The 24,176-nt window shown below is 44.7% G+C and overlaps 1 protein-coding gene across 3 annotated transcripts; it reads right to left on the reverse strand.

The window, feature by feature from the left end:
• JAML (junction adhesion molecule like) lies at positions 1-23,421 on the reverse strand. 3 transcript variants are annotated; one of them, XM_010981390.3, is made up of 10 exons: positions 23,287-23,421; positions 18,827-18,889; positions 16,341-16,483; positions 14,681-14,906; positions 11,409-11,521; positions 8,806-9,043; positions 5,807-5,945; positions 3,656-3,716; positions 2,153-2,239; positions 1-487 (listed from the first exon to the last, which is right to left on the reverse strand). In XM_010981390.3, the coding sequence occupies exons 2-10, from the start codon at positions 18,867-18,869 to the stop codon at positions 392-394; spliced, it is 1,146 nt and encodes a 381-aa protein (XP_010979692.1). In that variant the 5' UTR covers positions 18,870-18,889; positions 23,287-23,421; the 3' UTR covers positions 1-391. The 3 variants fall into 3 exon arrangements, with proteins under 3 accessions (XP_010979692.1, XP_031299436.1, XP_064338161.1); XM_031443576.2 differs by having other exon boundaries at positions 23,324-23,400; XM_064482091.1 differs by lacking the exons at positions 18,827-18,889; positions 23,287-23,421 and adding an exon at positions 17,338-17,380.
• Between the last annotated feature and the right edge of the window lie 755 nt (positions 23,422-24,176).

Raw genomic sequence — 24,176 nt, forward strand, 5'->3', positions numbered from 1 at the left:
TGATTTCCATAAGCATTTATTTAGGGATAATTTTCCAAAGGAATCATTTGGGTTGGTTTTCATTATGTGATTCTTCCCTGTAACCATCCACAAAGAGCACCATCTGAGCAAAGCGTCTGACCCAACGGAGCGCTTGAGGCCACCGCAGCCACTCAGCCAGGGTCCCCGGGGCCAGTGTCCCACTCCAGAGGGACCAAGTCCATGCTCCCCCTAATCAGAGCCTGTTCCTTCTGCCGGGCTTCGAACCCTCCATCTTCAGCTCTTCGCCCAAGCAATGAGGCAGAAGGACAACTCGGGGACAGGGGTCTGAAGTAACTCAGACAGCGATTCAGGACACGCAGGAAAGAGAGTCTCTGCCACGGCCAAGGACGAAGGGAACTCCCCTTTCTTCTCAAAAGGCTTGCTCTGATTTTGGCATTCCCCCCACTGACTTGTTGTCAAGTGGACCACTTGGGGGTGCTGACCTCAGAGAAGGCCGAACTGGGTGCTGCAGGGGAAAGAAACAGAGCGCATTTGTAAGAAGCGTTTCAGTCATAATAGTTACCATTCACGGAGCTCCTGCCATCTGTCTGGCCCGATCCTGAATTTCACGTGCACTGTCTCATTTGACCCTCACCACCGGGGAGGTAGGTTTTATTATTCCTATAAAGGATGAGGCAACTGAGGCTCAGAGAGGATAAGTTACTTGCCCAGGATAATCTAGCTTGTACATCAGAGTCAGTATTTTGGACCCAGGTCTGTCCACCTCCAAAGCTTGTGATCTTAACCGTCATGCTATACAGTGTCAGAAAGAGGACAAAGGGTGGTGCCCCCTTCATTGAAGCAAATTTAATCAAAAATCAAAGGTCATTTATCACCCCTGCTCCCTATCAGGTAAGACCTCCATATCTGAGGTTTTGAACAAGCGGCATGAAGGCCAGAATTCACCCCCAGGCTGGTTTACTTGGGCACACAGTGTTTAAAATAACTTGACCAGCCCCGAAGGCCTTTGAGTTTGTGGCTCTGGCCTCTCATCACACTCGCTTTAATGGATCTGTTTCAAGAGGACAGGGGTGCACCTAGCATTGAACGTGGGGAAGTTGGCTTTGAAGACAATTCACTCATGCTTCCTCTCTGCCCCGCAGACCGTCTACAAACAGTCTCATCCGGGTAGGTGACACACTCAGCGGTGGCCACCGTGCAGCTGGGTCAGCAGGTCTCTAAGAGGCACGATGAGGTTCTGGCAGTAACTGTAGCATCACATGGCAATAATGGAAGAAGGATGGGGCGGGGACCATATTCAACTGCAACCTCAGACCAGAGCTCATGTTTCAGTTGGTGGAGCCAGGCCAGGTCTCTGATCTCACCCTTCCCTGGCAGAACCTCTCTCTGGTGGAATCATCTGGGAGTCATGTGTCCTCGGTGCTGGTGTGACAGGAACTAACACAAGCCATAATCCCGTAAACAGAGGAGGCCATCCTTCCTGAACCCAGCAGAACTCTGCTCCCTTCATGGCCCGGGCGCCTATCATGGGTCTACGAATAGCATCGTGTCCCTTGCCAGGTGACTCCTTTGTCCCTGTCCCTACTCACTACCCAGCAAGTGCCTCTTCTAGGGGCTGTCTTTCCCTGGAGAGCTGAGCAAAGAGAAAGTAGGAACCAGACTCTACATTATTACACGAAATTCAGCATGCAGCCTTCCTGGCAGTTAGATTACGTCAAGGTGTAATAAGTCACAGAATGTTAAAAATCTAGTAAGAGCTGGAAGGGACCTTTTGAAAGGAAGGAAAACCATCCCTTGTGACACATGCTTGTACAAGGATCTGATGACACCCTCTTTACTATGTTGTGTTTAACCAGCGTTGTGCTGAAGATGTAGAGACACTCTGCCCCCATGAAGGCATTCCTTTCACCTCTAAAATCCATCATCTCCAGCCCTAGAGATATTCTTAATACTTGAAATTGGGTGTGAGGGCCAGTCTGCTATGACTGTTCTACTCAGCAGAGCTTCAGCTTCTCCCACTTTTCTACTACCTAGAAAAATCTCTGCTCTCAGCAGAGTGGCCTCCCCAGGGGACCAAACAGTGCCCATCTCCCATGAATTGGCCACCTCCCAACCAGCGCCTTCTCCGCTTCCAGATACCTGGCTCAGCCGGACCCAGAATATTTCTCACCATGGTCATGTAAGTGGCCTCTGGTTTTCCACTTGATTCTTCTTCGTCGATCACCTCTTGTGTAGTTATTGAGGAATAAATATGCTTCTGGAGGGGGGAAAACTCAGATAAGTGTTCCTACAACTCAACAAACCTTGCCAGATAAAAGGTTATTTGGCACGATCTGTGGGGCATCAACCACCAAAACCAGCAGGTTCAGGGGGAAGGTTATAGCTCAGTGGTAGAGTGCGTGCCTAGCATGCACAAGGCCCTGGGTTCAACTGCCAGTACCTCCATTAAAAATAAATGAAAACCTAATTACCTCCCACCACCGAAAACTTTTTTAATAAATTTTAAAAACCAGTAGGTTCAGAGGGTTGCTGAGAGCTAGAGAATTATCATAGATCACGATAACTCAGTCCTCAGTCTTCCTGAGAATTAAGAAAATTAACTCATCAGCAAAGAGCACTATCTTAAGAACCAAATTCTTTGTTTCAAAAGTCAAACGTCTTTGTTCGGCTGGACATTGAGGTAGCAGCAGAGAATCCTTATCTTGTCAAATTATTTGTACTTTGTGATTATTTCCTTCAACTTGGAGTTGTGGCAGGCAGGACGGCATTAATCAGCAGTGAACTGCTATCATCTCTTTCAGAGGGTGTATGTGGCAGGAACAGCCCTCACTGAACTTGAGGTCTATGAGGTCAGGGGTGCTTTGTGATTCCTGTTCCTGTCACTGTTTGGGGAAGCAATGTCATCTAGCGACAAATTCTTGGACTTCTGGAGTCTCCAGCACTACGTTGTGAGAAAATCCTATTCTTGGGTCACATTCAGCTCAAAGTTGGAAAGGTAAGTATTCCAAGAGGAGATTTTGAACAAGAGACAGGTAGGTAGGTAGGTAGGTAGGAAGGGAGGGAGGGAGGGAGGGAGGGAGGGAGGGAGGGAGGAAGGAAGGAAGGAAGGAAGGAAGGAAGGAAGGAAGGAAGGAAGGAAGGAAGGAAGGAAGGAAGGAAGGAAAGAAGAAAGGGCCCCCAATATTTAATCTGAACCATTAACTCCTGGACTTAACTCCAGAACGTATTGTAATTCTCCCTTATATTCGTACAGCACCTCATAGGTTATGAAGCACCTGCATATCATCATGTTATCTGAACCTGACAACAGGGCAAACAGGTTTGTCTTTATCCTCCTTTTACTGATGAGAAAGGGGGTGCTGAGGGAGGGGGCAGAGCTGGGTTTGAACTGGGTCTTTCTGATTCCAAGCCCAGTGCTCTTCCACGGGGCCCTCCAAGGATGTGCTGGTCTGCTGGGCTGGCCCCGCCCGCCCCGCCCACTCTCTCCTCAGGGAACTGTTACTGCAGTGATGAAGGTTTCCTGAGCCCCTGCTCTGTGCCAGGCACCGAGACATAAGGATGAGTGAGACATAGCTCACAGAGGCATGACAGTGACACCACTTTGACACTGGAGCAGTCTCCACCTCGCCCCTACTGGGCAGGGTGGCAAAAAGGCAGAGAGTTCTTCTCTTACCTCTGGGTGAGCCTTGTTTGTGTTCTCCAGGCTTCTGACCAGGGTCGTAGAAGTTACTGAGCTGCAAAGGCGTGAAAAGCATGTGAAATTAACCAGCTAGCACCGTATATCCCAGGGTGCCAACATGAGACCCCACAGAGCTCTGTGAAGAGAGACCCCAGAGGAGGAATCTCTGGACAACTACAGCCAGTGCTCCCCTGCTCACCTTGAAATCTGAGGGGTTCACCTCTTTAACGGAGAGCAGAAAGGCATTCTGGAGATGGTCTGGCCTGAACGACAGCTTCAACCTCTCTATTGTCACCCTAACAACTCTGTGTCCATGACAATTATAAGTGAATTGACAGAGAGGGGCCATGGGCTTTAAGAGATTTACCATTTCTGAGGACTAGGGAGATGCATCTGCACCAGCAGGGGGCAGCAGAAGCTCAGCGAAACACCAGTTCAAAGGGCTCCTGGCCTCTTCCAGGGAGGAGGCCAAGCAGAATGAACCCCACAAACACCCCAGGCTGAGCTCTGGCCCCTTCCCTGACCTTAGCCTTTGATCTCTTGGCCATCTGCCTTCTGCAATTGCCACTGAATATACTTCCTTTTTTTCTATTTTGGCCTAAAGTAGAGGTTAAAAAAAAAATCAGGGTTAAAGCTAGAAACCATATTTTTTTGTCTCAAAGTGGAAGTATTTTCATCATATTTTCTGACTATGAAATTCTATGCTTTCATTGTAAAAAAAAAATTCAAATAACAGACATATAGACAGTTGGAACTTGAAGTTCCACGAAACCCCCTATGCTCATGGGACCCACTTTTTTTTTAAATCCCAAATACCCCTATTAATATTTTAGAATTATTCTTCTAAATGTCTCTCAATGCAAGCATAAGTAAACTCATACAAAGTCTATTAAGTATTTTTGCCGCTGAAGTGAACATTATGTAATCTTTTTTATACAAATGAGACCATAATATATATATTGTATAATACCACCCTTTAGACACCTTTCCTTGTCATTACACAGGGCTGTGCAGTATTTCACTGAATGAAATACCAATTCATTGAATCATTACCTTTCTGACAGACACTGGGAATGAGTTCAATTTTTAATTATAATCAATGGCTACAGTGACCATGTTTATGCACACATCTCAGCACACCCATCTGATTATTTCTTTAAACTAGGAGACAGACCTAGGAGTGCTGCTCTTCCTTTTGAGGGAACCTGAGGCCCAGAGCAGGGAAGTGAGCTGATATGGGGCTCAGGTAGTGGAATCCTCAATTCTGTGCTGTCAGCGTGCCCAGAGCAAAACAAGTTCAAAACCAAGTCAGAGAGCTCCTGGGGAGTCAGGGACAAACCCAGCAGGCACAAGCACTTTCTACACAATCCATGTTCCCCGGGGGAAGGAGACTCAAAGGTCAGCATTACTTCGTCTTAATGGGGGTTCTTTCTCATTGACACTATTTCAACAAAAGAGTCAACTTGCCCTAGCAACATATTTCATCAATAGTTGGGTAAACTGAAGGATGTGGACCTGACCACAGCCACTACAGCACTAGCACCCCTGCCAGAGCATCTGGGCATTACTGAGACACTGGGAGAGCTACTGCAAACTCAAGTCTTTAAAAACACATTTCAACAATAAATAATTTAGGGCCCAAGGCCATCCATTCAAAAGTAGCTTCTCATGACTACACTTCAATAAAAAAATAAGAATTTTTTTTAAAAGTAGCATCTCTTAATTAAAATGTGGTCCTTTAAATAAAGCCACTGACAACCCTCAAAATCTAAGCTTCTCTATGAAGTGTATGCAAACTATGGATAATTCAAAAATCATTTCTCTCAGGCATTGAATGGCATCATTATGGTTCTCACTTGAGATTTATACTCTTAATTATGCTCTATGAGACCCGCATTTGTGAAAGTCTTTGTAATCTTTGTAAAACGAGGATGGGGTGGGTATGTGCAGGCCTTTCGGGAGCACAATGAGCAAAGGGGGTGGGGTCTCTATACAGATGACATCTAATGTGACAGCCACAAATGATTCCAGTTTAAAATACCCCCTTCTGTGAAAATGGCACCATCAGGACCCCATCACTTTGCTTCACTTCAGACTAGAGGCACCTCCAGCCTCCCTGCCCAAGAGACGGGAGTAGCCCTGTACCTCTTATTCCTGTGGGTCCTCTTCACGATCAGTATCAGAACAGGCAGCAGCAGGATGGTGGTGCAGATAATCCCCACAATGGTCACCAGCTGATTACCACCCAGGATCTCAGGTATGAGGGCTGCTGGGGTCACCAATGCTTGGGAAAGGAGGAAAGCAATGAGAGGGCCTCAATATCCCAGAAAGGCACCGAGAGCCTCACCAGTTCTATACCAAGTAGCAACAGCCAGGTCAGGAAGTGGGGGGAGCAGGCCAGACTCCACTTCATGTTGAAACACTGGGACCCCGATTGTCCCCATTAGATTGACAACAAAAGTCCACCGACCCTCTTGCTTATCCCTAAAATGTAGACGAAGTGGGTGGGAGAAGAGAGTATCACCTCACCTAAGGGAGAGTTTCCTTTAACAATTCTATCTGAAAACATGGTTTACCAAATGGCATAGAAATAAGAGACATTTTAGAGGCTGTTGACCTTTCTATGGGAAAGTGACTATTTTCAAAAGGATCTACATTACAACACTCAGCCCCATAGTTGTGATTCCTAGGAGGGCACTTCCACCCATATGGCAGCCTGCGCTCACTTCCTCAGTTCACTCTAAACACATGCGTCAAACACCTGCTGGGTGCCAGATGTCACTAGGCACAGACGATACAAAGACAAGTAACGCATTGTCCCTGCCTTCCAGGAGAGGGACAAACATGTAAAGAGAAAACCACAGACAGCAGGTGCTATGGCAGCTGTCCGTATGGGGAACAGGGGGGCGCAGAGAAAAGGGTACCCAATTCTACAGGGAGCAAAACCTGAGAATCTGTCAGCAAAAGTTTTAACGTTTAAGCTGAATCTTAAAGGAAACATCAAGTTTTGTTTTGTTTTGTTTTTTGACAGACAGTTTGGGGAAGGATGGAAGGGACACTGCACACAAGGTCTGCTGGCCTGACAGGCTGGTGATTTCAGAAACCAGCAAGAGTTCCATGGGTCTGGCTCAAAGGTTGCTTCTGTGGGTGTGGTGGGGAATGAGGCTGGACAGAACAGGATCGGAGTCATAAAGAATCTGGATTATCCCTACGAGATTCCAGAGGCAATGAAGACAACATTGCAAGATTACAAGCAATGGAATAGAACGTTCAGATCTGAGATTCAGAAAGGGGGCCCTGAGGGCTGCATGAAGAATGAGCGGTAGAGGCTGAGGCTGAAAGCAGAGGCTGGTTAGAGGCCTGCAGTCCAAGGCAGAGATGACGACAGCCAGAAGGTGGGGTGGCGGCCTGGGAAGAAGGCAGATCCAAAGTCAATAGAAGAGATGACAGGACGTGTTGACCTGCTAGACGCGGGGTCATGGGGAAGGGAAGAATCAAGTCCAACTCCCAGGCATCTAGTTACGTAACTGCTTAGACAGCGGTGGCACTCACTGAGGTTGAAGAGGCGGGCTGGGGAGAGGTGAGCAGGGGTAGGCTGGCGTATGTACTTGAAGTATTTGCAGAATATTTGGGTGGAGTTCATATACACAGAGATAGATAAGTCGTGTCTAACATAAAACATATTGAATATATAGAGAATTTAGCGTTCAGTGCTACTGAGGTAGAGAAGGCCGAGGCTGGGCAAGCAGAGCACCACTGGTGATCCACGCTAGAGATGGAAGCAGAAGCCTGAATGCAGCGCGCCAGGAGTTAATGGGAGGCCAGACACGAGACACATGTACAGCCCTTTAGCAAGCTATCTGGCTGTGTCAAGAAAGAAATATATAGTTGATTGTGGTGTGAAGGTTGCACAACCTGGAATATACTAAAAACCATTGAGTTGTACACTTTAAATGGGTGACTCGTACGGTATGTGAGTTGTATCTCAATAAAGCGGTTTTAGGAAAAAGAAAGATACAGGATGAGAACTAAGGCAGACAAGGACACAGGTGAGAGGAAGAGATGAGTGTATTTATATGCTGAATGGTAGAAGCCCATGGAAAGTAAAGAGCCGTGCTGTGAGGTTTCTGAGAAGGAGGCGTGTGTGTCACCTGAGCACAGGGGCTCACATAAGCCCTGGGCGGAAGGAAGCTCAGGACGGAGGGGCAGAGATGAGCATAGGGGCGAAGGTAGGTATGTTTGTGGGAGGGGAAGGTTTGGAAATTGAATGAGCTCCCACTAATGGCTTGTATTTTCTCTGTGAAGTGGAGATAAGACTTCTGAGAGTGAAGAAAGCCATCTGTTCTGCCTTCTTCTCCAGCTGGGATCCTTTGCAGTTAACAAGAAGGTGCCTCCATAGACTTAAGTCACTGGCCAGAGGTACTGAGGTGTGTTCCATCTCACCCTCATCTGACCACAGCCAACTCCTGGGGCCCTTGCAAAAGGCAAAGTCCACAGGCCACATCCTGACTGCTAACTGGGTTATGGTTTAACTTCACCCCCTCACTTATCAACCTTTCTCAGCCAATATGATTGAGTTTGTATTCTCCTAAACATCACTGACCTTAATGCACAGTGTTTGCTAGAATACAGAACTTTTGATCAGGAAACCCCTCTATTTTTTGGTTCTGGCCCCTTCCTGTTTCCTCTCTGTTTTTTACTGTCTCTCACCAGCTCAGAATCATCTTCCCTTCCACTACAGAGCACAGAGCATCTTCCTTGAAGCCAAGTAAAAATGACCCCAATCCATCTCCAAGCCCCTGTATCTTTAAATTGGTATTATACAGATGATGAGTGAGGTCTGGCAGAGGGCTGGGGTTCACCAAGTATTAGCTCTTTCTGCCTTGACCTACCAACAGGAAGAACTAGGATGAAGTAAGCAAGGTGCCTAGGGCACCAAATTTAAGGAGGTATCACTCTCAAGGTCATGCAAGCATAGCATTCAAATGCTTGATAAGTACTAACCTTGGGCTTCTCAGGGTCACCTGAGAGTAATGCCACCTTAAATTTTGCACTCTAGAAGCCTTTCCAGCCTCACACCCTAGTCCTGGCCATGCCCACCAGCTATGAGGCCCCTCCTCCCTCCCTGGCCAAATGTGAAATACTTCGGGGCTCTTTCAGGATCACGTGCAGCACAATGGTTTTCCTGAATGTCAGGTTCCCCAGGTGGATACTGCAGGTGTAGTTTCCTCCGTCAGACTCCTTCACTCCTTGGAGCCTAATGGAGCCATCGTTGTGGGAAATATCCCCCACCAGGTTTACGCGGTTCTGGAATCGGCCCCAGTTCTGGGGGTACCCCTTGGATGCGTTGAGTTTGGGGTAATAGCGCAACACGATCTCCTCCTAGAAGGGAAAGGGAAAACATATGAAATGGAAGGACTAGGGTAGAGGGGCAGAGGGAACGCTGAGAGGGGAGCTCTCAGCACCTACAATGCCCTGGGTGTGGAAGCAGTAAAGGTATTATCAGAAAGTTCTAGAGAACACAAAGGCACGTACATGTATCTGTAAGCACATAGTTGTGAAGGACGCCACCAAACCAGAACAACTCTTCCATCTCGAGAGGAGGGATGAGGACAGTGGGAATAAGGGACTTTCAGTTTTTTGCACTTCCCCAGTAAAAAGAAAGTAGAAGTACACCTTTACTTTTTATAGCATCTCCAGTTGGATTTCCAATAGGCACCCGAAACATGTCTAAAATTGAATTCCAAGTTCTCCCCCCAAACCAGTTCCTTCTTATCCATCCCATTTTGGTAAATGGCAACGTCTTCTTCCACACGCTCATGTTAAAAGTCTTGGAGTCATTCTTAATTCCTCTGTTTTTGAACAACTCACACCTAATCCCTTAACAAGTCCTATCACCTTTACCTTCAAAATACATCCCAAATCTAGGTGCTTCTCACCTCCACACCTGCTTAGTCCCCACTACAGTCTATTCTCAGCGGATGAACCTTTTCAAATATAAGTTAAATCATGTTATTCCTCTGTCCAAAACCTTCGACTAGCCCCTCATTTCTACTAAATGTACAAAGCCTTCCATGATCTGCCCCACCCCCTTTTCCTCTCTGATCTCATCTTCTACTTGCCTTTTCCTCACCTACTTGGGTCACTTCACTCCAGCCACCCCAGCCTCCTTGCTGCTCCTTGAGTACTGGCCTCGGGGCCTTTGCACATGCTGCTTCCTATGCCTGGAACGTTCTTCCCCCTAGACATACACGTTGTTGCCTCCTTCACTTCCTTCAGACCTCTGCCCAAATGTCACCTTTTTAGTGAGGCCTTCCTGACCACCTCTATAAAATAACAACCACAGAACCCTGCTTTCTGGCTCTCCATAATTCTTACAGCTACCTGAAATATTATGTATTTACTTCTTCACTATTTTACTATGTATCTCCCTCCATCTTGATCATTAAGTCCCCATCAGTGCAGGGATTTTGAGGATTCACTGCATAGCAGACGTTTTAAAAGTGCTTGTTAAATAAATAAGTGTTAGGATTTTTTTATAAAGGTATATAAATTTTTTTTAATTTTGTTTTTTATTGAAGTATAGTTGATTTACAATTTCAGGTGTACAATAAAGTGATTCAGTTATACATATACATACATTTTTTTTCATTTTTTTTCCATTATATGTTATTATAAGAAATTGAATATAGTTCCCTGTGCTATATAAATATTTTTTTAAAAAAGCTTTTAAGAAAAGGAAATGAGTATACAGACACAAATACAAATGAAAAGACCTGGCCCCTAATCTCTTGTCTCTCGTGATTCAAATTCACAACTCAAAATGTCAACTCTCACCCTATTATCTGTGGTGACTCACTTGGTCAATGACGTCTACATTCATGACAAGCTCCAAAGGCGAACCTGGAACTACATGCAATTCCCCATACTCCACCATGATGCCACACTCTCTGACCCACTCAGACAGAGCATAGGATTCAAGCGAGTACAGATGACTTTTTGTAGGGATGATCTGAAATGTCCTAATTTATAACAGTTAAATCTTTTCTAAACTTTGAACCTTAAATTTTATTAACAATAACTTAGCTGGGATGTCTCTTACAACACACCTTGACCCATCAGGACATCATCATGCCATAGCTGACATCTACTGGTCTAATGAACTAACTTGATGTTTACTGCTTCAGAGTTCCCGTGAAATACTCCTCACCCTGGCCCCCAAGACCTCCTAATCCCCACATTTGAAGCATCCATGAAGATAAAGAAAATTCCTCCCATCACATAAATGGGGCAACAGGGCAGAGAAGAAAACTCACAAAAATAACCTGAATAAGAAAAAGAATGCAATTGTTTCTTATGCCCAGCCAACAGCTTTCCTAACTAGGCCACAAAAACGACCCTCCTTATTCTCTGTGGACTCTACAGAAGGGAAAGGAGGAGTTAAACTAAAATGCAGGGGCCACATCATGTTCAAATGCTTTACGTGGACAGTCTCCTATAAGCATCTTGACAGCCCAAAAAGTTGAGTGGCAGGAACATCTACTTTTCTTCCTTGTCTTCATTAGTCATTTTTCCCAACAAGGAAGCTGAAATTGCCCGGCAGAGTGGCTGAGGCAAGAGGTCCAGTTATGACAAGCCCTGAAGCCCAGCCCTTGCCACAGGCACCACCGGGCCCCTGGGGCCTGGACTCTTCGTCTCCCCGCACGGTCTTTATACTACTTCTACACAGTGACGGTTCCCCCCTTACCTTGGCGCGCTCTCCTGGCGAGAACATCCAGTCTACCCTGGTCACATGCTTCTCTTCCGTGCTCTGGAAAACACATCCCATCTGAGTCGAATCACCCACATGAACCATGAGCTCTGGGGATAAAATGGTAAATCAAGTCAAACTCAAGGTATAATCTACAGAAGCCAAAGAACTTCTAGAAGAGATCATGTTAGCCAAAGATCCCTAGGCAGTAAAATCAACGTCACCACCAAATCCTGCACACGTTCCCTCCACAGACAACCCAGATGACTCTGGGATTCTCAAAATACTCAGAGGCCTCTCACTCCAACTGACACGACACTCCAAGGATGACAGAAAACTCCAGCTACTGACATACTATCAGGTCTGAGGGGTCCCACTGACTTCATACTCCAATACACACTTCCTGGCTCCCTTTAATTCCTTTCTCCATCTCCTTTTCGGGAACTTCCCCCACAAGCCCCACCTCCACCTCGAGTTTGTAATAAAGAAAGTACGGAAAACCTTGAAGCCCCCCACTGTCTCTTCACCAACTTAGGTAACATAAACAGGAAGTGGAAAGTTATATAACTCTCATTCTTGTAAAAAGAAACCTACTGGCTCTCCTAGCTGAAAAACTGAATCATGGGTGACTCTCTCCAATTTCTTTTATTCTTTTACAAGTTGTCTTAGGACTTGCTTAGGACAATTCTGGCTACAGTACAGGTCACAGGACTGCTTGCTAATTGGGCCAACAGACAGCTTTCCTCCTGACTTTTCTTTCTGCTTTAATCCCCGCCCTCACTTCCCAACCTGCTCTCCCTTCCCCTGCTCCTGGCTTTCCAACTCAGAGTCTCTTCCCCCTACTTGTCTGCATAAGCAGTTTACCCCATCCTATGTGTACTGCTGAAGTCATTTCAAGAGGTCCCTGAAAAAGAAAACAATTAGGAATACGCTTCTGATTTTTCAATAGTGCTCCATACAAATCAACCACAAAGTCAATTAAGAAATGAAAGGCAGAATGGTATTTAAGGGAGACACAAGCTTAGGTCTTAACTGGATTGAGTTCCTTTAAAAGAGCATTAAGCAAAGCTCATAAAGGAACACAGTACCTCAGCTAAACTTTTTATCCCAATTGTTTCCCTGGAAGAACATTAACTTCCTGCCCGGCAGAAAATATGCACAATGAAAAGAAAGCAAAAGAAAACATTATAAGCTCAAAACTCGATGGAGGGAACTAGTTTGGAAGTAACAAAAATTTACTCCAAATAACAATAGGGAAGGAAACTCCCTCTAAATCTATGAGCATATTAAGAACTGAACCCTGTTTTTTTAAACGCAGTTGTAAGAACTGAACATTCTGAGTCCTTTCAACACAACAGGCAAGTGCCAGACACCTTGTACGCAGGCTATCACCTAGTCATCACAGTATTTTGAGATGTGAACTATTACTGTCCCACTTCGCAGAGGAAGACAGTGAAAGAGCCCAGAGCTTCGTGGCTAGTAAAAGGCAGAGCCTGCACTCAAACCCAGGCCTGCACTTTCCCACTCACCATTACTGTCACCACCTCACATAAGTGGAAGGAGGGCTGATTCTAGCAGAGAAGTGCAGGAAGTTAATATTATTTTTATTTGGAAGAATATTGTCTATAGTGTTTAAAATAAGAACTATGAATAAAGGAATTGAAGCAGTAGAAACATAGAAAAATTACAAACTGAGGAGTCAACTTTGTGGAGGAAATGATAGATGAGTTGTTACATGGGAAGAGAAGGCCACCAGGCAAATGGTTAGGTGTTAGATCTATTCCCACTCCGGCTGGAAGGTAAAAATCAATACAAGTTGCTTTTCTGACTACTGAGGAATATCTGACCACCCCTAAAATTGTTTTAGCCTGCTTCCATGGACTCAACTCTTGAAACTGCCTCCTTTGAATTCGTTGCCCCTGAGTCTTTTCTGAGCAGAAAAAGGCACCCGTTTTGTAGGCCATGCTTGTATGGACAAGCGTTTGGACAGAGCATCAGAGGACAAAGCCGGAGGGGGTAACCCAAAAATAATCCTGGGGAACACAAGCAGCTGGTTTGTTTCCTTTTCCTGGAGAGCCATAGCTTTGGAATCAAAAGAAAAATGCAGTGGGAAAAAAGTAGGAAAAATTAAGAGAGAGGCCAGAGGCCACCTTCTACAATTCCTTCTGCAGCTCCATTTTTCAGAAATCAGATTCAAGTGAGGGATGCTAATTTAAGAATTTCACTCATTCGACTGATTGCTTACTCTGTGTGAGGCACTGTGCCTAGGGCTGGTCATGGGACAAAGAACACAGACCCAGGTGAACAGGGGGCACAAACTGAACAGCTGTGATGAGTGTCACCCAAGAGGAGGACAAGGTGCTCCAAAGGAATTCATTGAAAAGAACGGACCTAAACTAGCTGGCAGAGAGAAGGGGATCCAGATTCTAGCTCCCAAGCTAGACAGCAAGCTCTCCTGAGATCACAGACTGTTCCTTCTGTCTCACACTTCTAAAGAATGTATCTAATTCTGTGCTTTTCAAACTTTTTAAAGCAGCATAATTCTTTCTTCAAACAAAATCCCACCTGGCAGCCCAATGAATAAAAGAGGAAAAAGGAAAAGGACTTTGATTGCAATGGAGGTGGAAGCCTGAGGTCCTACCTGACTGGGTCCTCTATCAACCCCCTGCCCTGTCCTCACCCTTGGTGTGGCCTACCAGGTTCCCTGGACCTGAAGTGTTCTTCAGGACACAGTTTGTAAAACCAACAATCTACTGAAGCCATTTATAAGTGGTGGTGAAGAGGAGGTCCTAGGAAGTTAGAGAGATCTGCTCGTTTCTTTTGTGTCCCCCAGAACACCTAACATAGGTACCTACAAAATATGGACACAGCATCCATGTGGAAAACTGATGGGAAGCATCAGAGTATAATAAAAAGAACACAGATTTGTTGACAGAGGTGCCCGGGTTCAGGTACTGGATATGCCATTTAATAAATAGGTGTCCTTAGGCAAGTCACTTAACCTCTCTAAGCCTCAGTTGCCTCATCTGTAAAATGAAAAGAAGAATACAATACTTCTTTCATGGCATTTTCATGAGGATGATATATGTTTAGAGTAATAATAAAATAATAATTATTTTTATTTAAAGAGCATCATTTATTGAGGACTTACTCCGTGGTAAGTACCTAGCCCCAATGGCTGGCATTTGCTCAACAAAATCAGTTCCTTTCCCTCTCTGCACATCCAATCTCCTGCCCCTTCACCCTTCTCTGAGTAAGCATTCATGTACCTGTGGGCTCCTCTGGGAGTACATGCAGCACCACTGCTTTCTTGAACACCAGGCTCTCCATTTTGAAGCGGATTTCACAGGTGTAGGTTCCCTGGTCAGCCTCTTCCACATTTTGGAGCAGGAGAGAACCATCATGGTGTGAGATGTCCCCTACCAAGCGCGCACGATTCTGGAAGCGCCCCACAGGCACGCTGATGTTGGCGTAATAAAACAGCACGAAATCGTCCTGGAGGGCAACACAATGTCAGGGAAAATCCACAGTCAGAGGCACCAGACCTTGGAGTCTGGATTCAAAAGGCCCTGTTCTGTGGAGGCAGCATAGCCATCTTCATCACTGTAATCAAAAAGTACCTGGTACCCAGGTAATAATAATAAGAAGAAGAAGAAGAAGAAGAAAGAAGAAAGAAGAAAGAAGAAAGAAGAAAGAAGAAGAAAAATAATAAGCCAGACAACGCTGTAACTTGCACAAGACTCTGTGGCTCCTTTTACACAAAGACAAATGGAGAAATAGGGTTGACACACTTTCATTTCTTACAGTTTAAGATGAAATGTTAACACCCACCCTGAAGGTCAGTCTGGGGATTCAAACTCACAGTTTCTGAAAAGCATCTCCCATCTTCACCCTGTTTTCTGCCCTGGGCCCCAGATTAGAGGGCATTCAAAGATATGATGCAATCTGACAGACTGGTTGTTTTGAGAATCCTCAACATGTTGGCTGTCACTCCTCTCCCTTCTGCCCTCCTCCAGGCAGCGTATTATAAGGCATAAGGAGTCACCAACAGGGAATGGTTTACAGACTTGCAGGGGGAGCCCTGGGGAATTCTTATTTTTACTTAGACCATGGATATAGCCCCGTTATGACAATAAATAGTAATGAGAATTTGAGTGACAGTAGCATTATGGGGATAACATGCTCTGAGCTACAAAAGCAGTATTTCATTTGCAAACGTTGGGATTTTATTGTTAGTGATACATTGCTTAGGACATATTTCACAAATGACCCTGACATACAAGTATCTCCACAAAACCTCTGATGAGGCTTAACACACTGTTTCCTACTGCAAAGAGCTCCCATGAAAGGGCTTCACTCAGCCATGCTCAATCTGCTAATCCCAATGCTTTAAGCAACCATGAAGGAGAAAGAGATGATTCCCCAGCACAGAAATAGGTCAGTGGAATGCTGAAACAATCTGCCCCCCACAATTCCCCATGCCAAAAAAAAAAAAAAAAAAAGATTACTGCAGCATCACTCCTGGGCCTGGGCTATAACTCTGTTGTCTAGACCACACTTCTTACCCCTCCCACCTACCTATGCCACTCACAAATGGGAGAAATAGAGAAAATAAACTAAAATAACTTTATGTACATGTCTCCCATTAACTTCTCAATGACCTGAAAAGTAAGCATTACCATTATCATAGTTATCTTCATCTTCACAGATGGGGAAGCTGAAGCTCAGAGAGGCTGAGTAACTTGCCCAGCTGATTACACAGCCAAGGGGCCAGACTAGAAGGGGGTTCAGTTCTGACAAGCTCCAGAGCCCAGGCTCTTGCAAGCACCACCTTATGGCGCCAGACGACCTGATTCTCCCTCTCCCTACACTGTTCTGACACCATCAGCCAGGGGCTTCTAAGACACAGCAGTGCTTCCTCCTTGTTACCTTGACGCGCTCTCCTGATGAGAACATCCAGTCTACCTTGGTCACATGTTTTTCTTCCACGCTCTGGAAAACACATCCCATCAGGGCTGAATCACCCACAGAGACTGTTAACTCAATCGAGTCATCCAGGCCTAAGGAGTAATCTACAGAAGTCAAAAAAACAGGAGACATCATTCAGACAAACACGCTCAACAACAAAAATTAGTATTAATCACCAAGTGCTATGCAACTTCCCTCCCCAGATGACCCAACATGGACAAAGGCCCCTCATTCAACCAGCATGACATTCCCAAGGGTAAGAGAAATACACTGTAGTTACCCCCACGTGGCTCAAGTCAGAGGGGTTCTACAATCTTCACACTGTATAAATGCTAACTGATTCCGTGCTCCTAGCTAGTCCCTCCTTCCTCTTTTCTAGAATTCCTCCTCACAAACTTCTTCGTAAAGAAAGAAGAAAAACCCTGACCTCTCCTTTCAGGTCATGGATTTAGACATCGATCAACAGGATGGGGTGCCTTTTGCTCCTAGTTTCCCACTAGCTCCCTATCTGAAAAGCCAGTTCACAGGTATTTTTGCTTCATTCTGCTTTTCTCCGTCTTTAGTTCCTTTACAAAAGCTTATCTCTGAATTTGCAGGCTGATCCTGGCTGTAGTGCAGGTCCTTGTAATTAGGCCAATACAGAGCACAGCTCTTCCCTTGAATTCCTTTGTGTTTGGCCTTCTCCCCACCTCTCCCTGCTTCCAGCTCTGCCCTCAGCCCTGGCTTTTCAGCCTCTAGGTGTTAGCCCAGTGGGGTGCCGCTCCACCATCTGTATGTTGTTCAAGTAATTTCTCTTTGCACCTAAAGGGAAAACCATTACATGGCTGTTTCTATTTTCACAAGATATGCTCTATGCAAAGAGACCACAACATCAAGAAAGACATGTTTAGATGCTGGCCAGTTCGTATCAAAGAAGAGCCAATGAACGCATATGGGAATAAACAGAAAATATGCTTGCCTTTTCATCCAAGCTGTTGCCCTGAGAGAAGAGCGGTAACTTCCTGGCCAACAGCAGGCGCACACGGTGGGGAGGATGGAAAAGAAAACGTGAACTCTGCACCCTTTAGGGGGAATTATTTTGAAAGAAATCAAAAGCACCTTCAAAAACAATTTGGAATTTTCCCGTAAGGAAGAACTGAGCAACTTTATGTGCGGTTAGAAGTCTAAGAAGCTAGTTTAATATGAAGGGTACTGGATGGAGAATTAAATGAATGTTTGCTAGAAACCAAGAGCAACAACCAAAGCAAAGAGAATCTCATACCTGACGGAGAATCTTTATAGAGAAATGGTTGAAGAAAAGGAGGCTTTCTACAGAGGAGGAAAACCTCTCCACCAAGAAAATCAAAATCCCCAATGTTACCAAGCCACTCCACAAAGGGTTGATCAGCTCTCTAAATAGAACGGCCAAACCTGCAGGCTGCTTCACACACCTCTGAGGAAATGTCTAAATAGCCTCTGAGATCATTATAGCCCTGATTCCATGAAAAAAAAATTCTCTAATACACACCATTTTCTTGTGTGCGTGTGTCTGTCTGCCTGCATGTCTGAGCACACGCAATGCTGCCTGGAATTTGAACAGAGACAATTCTTTCGTTCACTTTCCCGAGTCAGTGTTTAGGTCACTATGCAGAGTTTAAAAAACGAATAATAAAGAGAAAAATAAAAGGCTATGAGAGCAAAGCACCTCATTCATTTATTCTTCCCACTGAGCTACATCCACGGGATAGAAAGACAAGGGGGCAAAAAGGAGGGAAAAGTTAGCAAGAAATGGGATGCACAGGAAGCAGCAGCCCTGAGCCCTTCAGTCCGCGGGAACAGGAGACTCCAGCCAGGCGTGAGCAGCCAGAGCAGGCTTTTTAGAAGGAAGTGGAGCTTAAGGGGAAAGCTGAACGATACAGAAGTCTTAGGCAGGCTCGCTAGAGTGAGGTGGGGAGGGAAGGTTCCAGGCAAAGAAACCACCCACAATTGGGACAGAGCTCAGTACATTTGAGGAACTGCAAGAAGGCTTGCGTGGCTAAAGCATGAAAAAATTACAGGGATTCTTTGGTGATTTCATTTCCTGATCTGAGACTAGCTATGGTTTAAAAGATAACAATTTAAAGTGCAGGAATGCCTATGAGAAACTTACAGAAAGTTCAAAGAGAATCCCATAGGAAGGTCCTGGAACACCCAGTAAGAACCCAAAGGCATTTTGTTTCTAATAGAAACAGAGGAATAGACAGTCAGCTTTCCAAGAAAGAGCCTGCTACCTGGCCTCTAAAACAGCTGTTTCAGCAAAACAGCTGTTTCAGCAAAACAACTGTTTCAACAAAACTATGAAGTTCCAGATTGGAGTTTCCATTTTCAACAAACCAAAGGGAAATGAAAATACATAAAACTGACTTTTGAAAATGCATGCAACTTATGAGAAATTAAACACCCTCCTTGGTCCCTTGGCTTCTACTTACCCAGTAACACTGGCATCAGGATGAGTTTCAGTGGGTGAAACATGCTGCCTTCAATTTTTCAATCTTAAGATAAAAGAAAAAAAAATCAGAAAACAGTGTCAAGAGAAGTTCATTAATTTAACAAATCAATAGTGAATGTCTGTGCCTGAGGCACTGGGATGCGGCATAGAACAGGAAGACAGTGTAGTCTGCATGTGGGGGGAGATGGAGAGGAAACAGCAGCAAATGAATGAATAAGAAAGAGCAGATGCTGGTAACCGCTATGATGAAACAAAACAGACTGGTGTTTAGAGAGTCACTTGGGGGCTGCTTCAGACTGGTGGTGAGGGAAGATTAGATGAAAGTTAATTTTCAAGATAAAAAAAAAACAAACAAAAACAAATAAAAAAGCAAATAATTCCGATACCCTTGAGATGACAACCCTAGACGTTCTACAGCCTGAGGGCTTTACATAAACACAACGTTACAGGATACTCAGCCTGATACTCCTACCTATCTCTCCAACTCAGATAAAATTATTACTTTTAAGTGTACGAAGAATGTTCCAGACGTGTTGGAAAGGAGATGCGCAAGTAAGGGGAAAATTTTCAACTCAGTTAAGGTATTCACCAAGTTCTATGACTCAAAGAAAACATGAAAAGTCTATGGAGAGCTTTGTTCTTTTCCCCTTTTTTCAATTTTTTAGGCAGGATAGAAAGGGCACAATGAGAACTGGGCTGTCCATGGGCTTAAGTATTTTTTAAATATCTGTATTATCTCTGAGGTATTAATTTCACTGCATCCACCAGCCCCTGGGAAAAGATTTGCCGTTCTCCAGAATGCCCCACGGTTTTCTTAACAAAACAGAACCCAAGCTCCAAGGAGCTACAATTCAACCAGCCTTGGGTTCCTAGCTACTACTGTGGCTGGTTTCAGTCATGATCCCTGCAGCCCTAACATCCTGCCACTGGAGTAAATTCCACCTCAGAACCTGCTAGGAGGAAAGGTCTTCTTTGTGCATTAACATCATAGTACTCTACCTGGCTCTGCTGGGAAGTCTGGCACATATGGTGGCCATTTTAATTTATAAAAAATGATGACCTATGAGATTCCTTACATGTGTTCTCATCAACAAAATCTTCCACCTGGAAAATCAGGGTCAAAATTTTCAAGGCAGTCCTACCTAGGTCTCACTTATGCAGAAAGTCAGTTGACCTTGCTGAACCTCACTTTCCTTACCTAAAACATAGGGATAACACAAGGATCAAGTATGGTAACGTAGATAATGGTGCTTTGACAAATAGAAAGCATTACCACATGAGATCCTATTTGTTATAGCTTAAAAGTCAGATAGGAAGGAGTTTGTACCTTTAGGGCAGGGTTGGGGTTCTGAGCACCTACCTTTACAAGAATGGCAAACAATGAATCAGAATGAACTGGAAACTTCTTAGGTTTCAGTTCTTGAACCCCAAGACAACAATGTATAATAACTACACTGACTCAGATATACCAAAAGTCATATTAAGTTTCTTCAAACGTGAGGACATCTGATGAAAATACATGTCTCTCTCAAGACAGCCACAGCCTTATTCCTGCTCCATGACATCAACCCCGCCCCACACATACACGGGTGAGATGATAAAGGGCTTCCTTTATCTCGTAATTTTGATTCATTATATCTGGGCACCTGAGATCCCTGTCGTGTTCTGGATGAATTCTTCTCCAGGGTGTTGGTTGTGCTTCCTCCACTGCCCAGCAAACAGCACTCATGCATATTCCCCAAAGCAGTCTGCTGTTTGCATGGAGGAGTAATAATTGATTTACATGTCTAATCAAACTCCATTAAGTCTACACTCTCAAAGGCAAGACCATAGGCATCTTGTTTATGACCATCCCATGCCTGTGCTACAGCATCGTAAAGCGCCAGGCATATACTGGGTAAGTGTGGATATCTGTCAATACAACCATCACACTGACATCAACTTAGATATCCTGTCTCTGCACCACTCTATTCTAAGAGGAAACCAGCGACCCCAGAAAGACTCTGAATCTTGTCGTCAAACTCAAGACACTCAGAACCACACCGAAACCATTTTCAAACAAATTCTAAGAAAGGCACCAAAAATCTGATAAATAGAAGATACCCATTTGCAGTTGTAAGTACTCAGATACACCACTAGAACTCCGTGTGAATGAATGGAGAAGCAATGATTCAACAGAAAATTCATCAATTTTTTTTTAATTCTCTTCCTGGATCAGACCTTCCATTAACTAATTCTTTGATCTTTGGGAAACCACTTAATCTCTCTGGGCCTCATTCTTAACATTAAAGGATCGGACTTCCCCTCCTCCTAGTTAATATGGGACCACATTAGAAATCAGTAGCTGATACTCAATAAATCAGAGGAGGCCGCACACCAGGCACTATCTGAGAGCTCCATACATTAACCAGTTTAATTCTCACAACCCCTTATGAGGTTTTATAGATGAAGAAACTAAGGCACAGACTGGTGAAGTGACTTGCCTAAAAACACAGAGCAAGTGGCAGGGCCATGATTCAAACCCGAGCATTCTGGATCAAAGCCTGTCTCCTTACTACACTGTACTGCTCCTCCATGTGTGTAAAAGTAATCCAAGAGCAAAGCTTCCCTGAACTTCATTTACCAAATCAAGATTAATCTGCTCCCCTGGACTGAATGGTCTCCCCAACCCATTCCCCCAGGTAACTCCTGTTCATCTTTCAGATCGCAAGTTAAATGTAATTTCCTCACGGAAGCCCTTCCTGAACCACCCTTCCCAGGTCAGATCCCTAGCCATGTGTTTTCATAGGACTATTTCTCTTTCCTTCAGGGCATCTGTCACAACTTCTAATTATCTATTTACTGATGTGCTTGTTTGATTAAAGTTTTGCTTTCTACCCTCACTCTCCAAGGCCATAAGTTCCATGGGGCCAAGAGCTGTGCCTATGGCATCTCCAGGGCCGGCAGAGGAAGATCTGGGTGGGAGCCCAGAGACCACTCATCAGATGAAATAATAACACCTAACAGGGTCAAGAACACTCTAGTCCAGTTTCATGTTTCCTAGTTATTTGGCAAATATTCAGAAATTCTTACCATATAATATAGATAGATATTTTATATAGAGAGTTCAGAATTTTATTACTCAAATATATAATTCAGCATATATATACGAATCTCAGTCTCTAAAAGTCTAATCAAAGCATTCAGATGCACATTAAGCACCTTGATACACTCCATATGAATTCTCAATGTAACCTGCTTCCTTTTCCAGATACTGATTTATCTCCTCACCAGAATGTTCTTGAGATAATTCTGCATATAGGCAGTTATCTCATATGTTGGCCAAATGTTTGGAACTGAGTTCATGGTTCTTTCACCATATACCTCTTGGCAAATATCTTCTGTCACTCCTGGAGAGTTGTAACTCTCAGGACTCCCTATTCTATTATTAATAGTGTAGGGGAATTATTATCCTTGGCACAATTACAACAGGAAAAAAAAATCTTCCAAAAAGAGACTCATGGCAATGAGACTACCACACAGGATGTAGAAACGACCCCCAAATATTACAAGACGAAGTAAGGGTGAGGCGCTCTGTCTCAGTCAAAGTGTCTGCCCCCAGTAAGGACAAGCAACCACTAAGCCCAGCGACAACTACACCGCTTTCCCTTCCTCAGGCAGCCTGCTGCACCTGCAATGCAGAGGCCCCTCAACTTACACACGGCTGTGCATCCAGGCTCTCGGATGTTTTTAGGTATACGAGTCCACACAAGCACTGTGAGGCATGGACCTCTTAAAATGCATCTGCATTTTTCCTCCCGAGACCATTTAATACAGACTGTAGGTTACATGGCTCCTTTTAATACAGTCTAGGTTGCATCAGTCAACCCTCGGCTTGAAGCAAACCTCGGAAGTCATCACTCCTGCTCTCTCCACAGGTGATACCTAAACCATCCTGCTCCACCCTTCCTGAGATCAGGACTATGCAGAGGGTGTGGCAAGTATGGATAACAGCCTAGCTCTCTTGGGAGGTTTAAGTTCTTAACTCCTTAAGGTAAATCTTGACCTGTCTCGGACTGGGAGAAGAGAAACAGCATAGGAAGAATTCTGCCAAGAGTACAAGGACAGCTAGTCACAGCCCCATCTAAAGCCACAGACAACTTAAGAGCTAAAGCCCTATCACCATCTTCTATCACCATCATCATCATTTACTCTTTTATTAAGAGCAAACCTTACTCCTTCTCTCTCTAAGGCTCTTAACATAAGTTACTCTACACTACAGAGAGGAAAACTGTACCCCCAGACTACCCTGTGGCAGTCCTCTTGCAGAGGCTGACACATCTGTGACTGTAGCCTCACAATACAAAAGCATCGCCAGTCACTTAAAACCTTCAGAACCAGCCTTCTCCCAAGTGAGAAAAGTTTAAGTCATTGCTTAAGAAATACAGAGCAAATGCTTACCCAAGATGAGGAACACCAGGAGAAGCGATGCACTGACCTCTCCCGCAGCTGCAGTCTCCAAGTTCGACTGAGGAGCCTTCTGCCTGCATGGAAGGTCAGGCTCAGAGCAAACCATATGCGTGCGATCTGAGGTGGCTGCAGAGACACAAACAGGAACCTCTACATCAAGGTTCTCATTTCAGTCATCTGGCCTATTACCCAATTTTTATTTACACTTTCATCTAAAATGAAGTAATACGTTCACCGTACTGAGGAGAGCCTTACGTTCCAGACCTCCGCAGGTGCCATCTTCCCTTCTAGATGGCAGACTTGGAGGGTGAGGTCTTGAAGGGCATCAGACAAACACACTGAGAAAGAAACCGGCCTCAGGCAAACAAAATACAGTGAACTAAGATGAACACAAAACATTTTGCTCTGTGTCTAAAACACAGCAACTTCCCTTTTTTTTTTCCCCCTCTCAACACAGACAGGCAATATGGCCAGGCAATCACCCAATCCCTGCTTCCAAAGATATGCCTGCCCAGGCCTCCAGTTCACCACCTAGACATGTGAATTTCCTGGAGCATGTGACATCAGCATTTCTAGAATACAAGCCACATTTTATTCCCCCAGAGAATCCCTTGGGTGACTTGGACATCCCAGGTAAGAACTCAAGGCTTCTTCACTTCAAGGTATCTTCTGCTTTTAAGTCATCACTTTAAAATAAGACTTCTCAGTGTACACATCTTCAGCCTTGCCCGCATTGGCTTGGCTTACACATGGGCATACTTGTTTTATGGAACTTGTTCTGCATCATTTGGAAAGTTCTCAAACGCTTGCTCTTCTCCAGGTCTACGCTGCATGGCTTTTGAGAACTGGTGTGCTGGTAAGCTAGTAATTTAGTAAATAGG

The sequence above is a fragment of the Camelus dromedarius genome, chromosome 34 (assembly GCF_036321535.1).
Source record: "Camelus dromedarius isolate mCamDro1 chromosome 34, mCamDro1.pat, whole genome shotgun sequence".
Taxonomy (NCBI): domain Eukaryota; kingdom Metazoa; phylum Chordata; class Mammalia; order Artiodactyla; family Camelidae; genus Camelus; species Camelus dromedarius.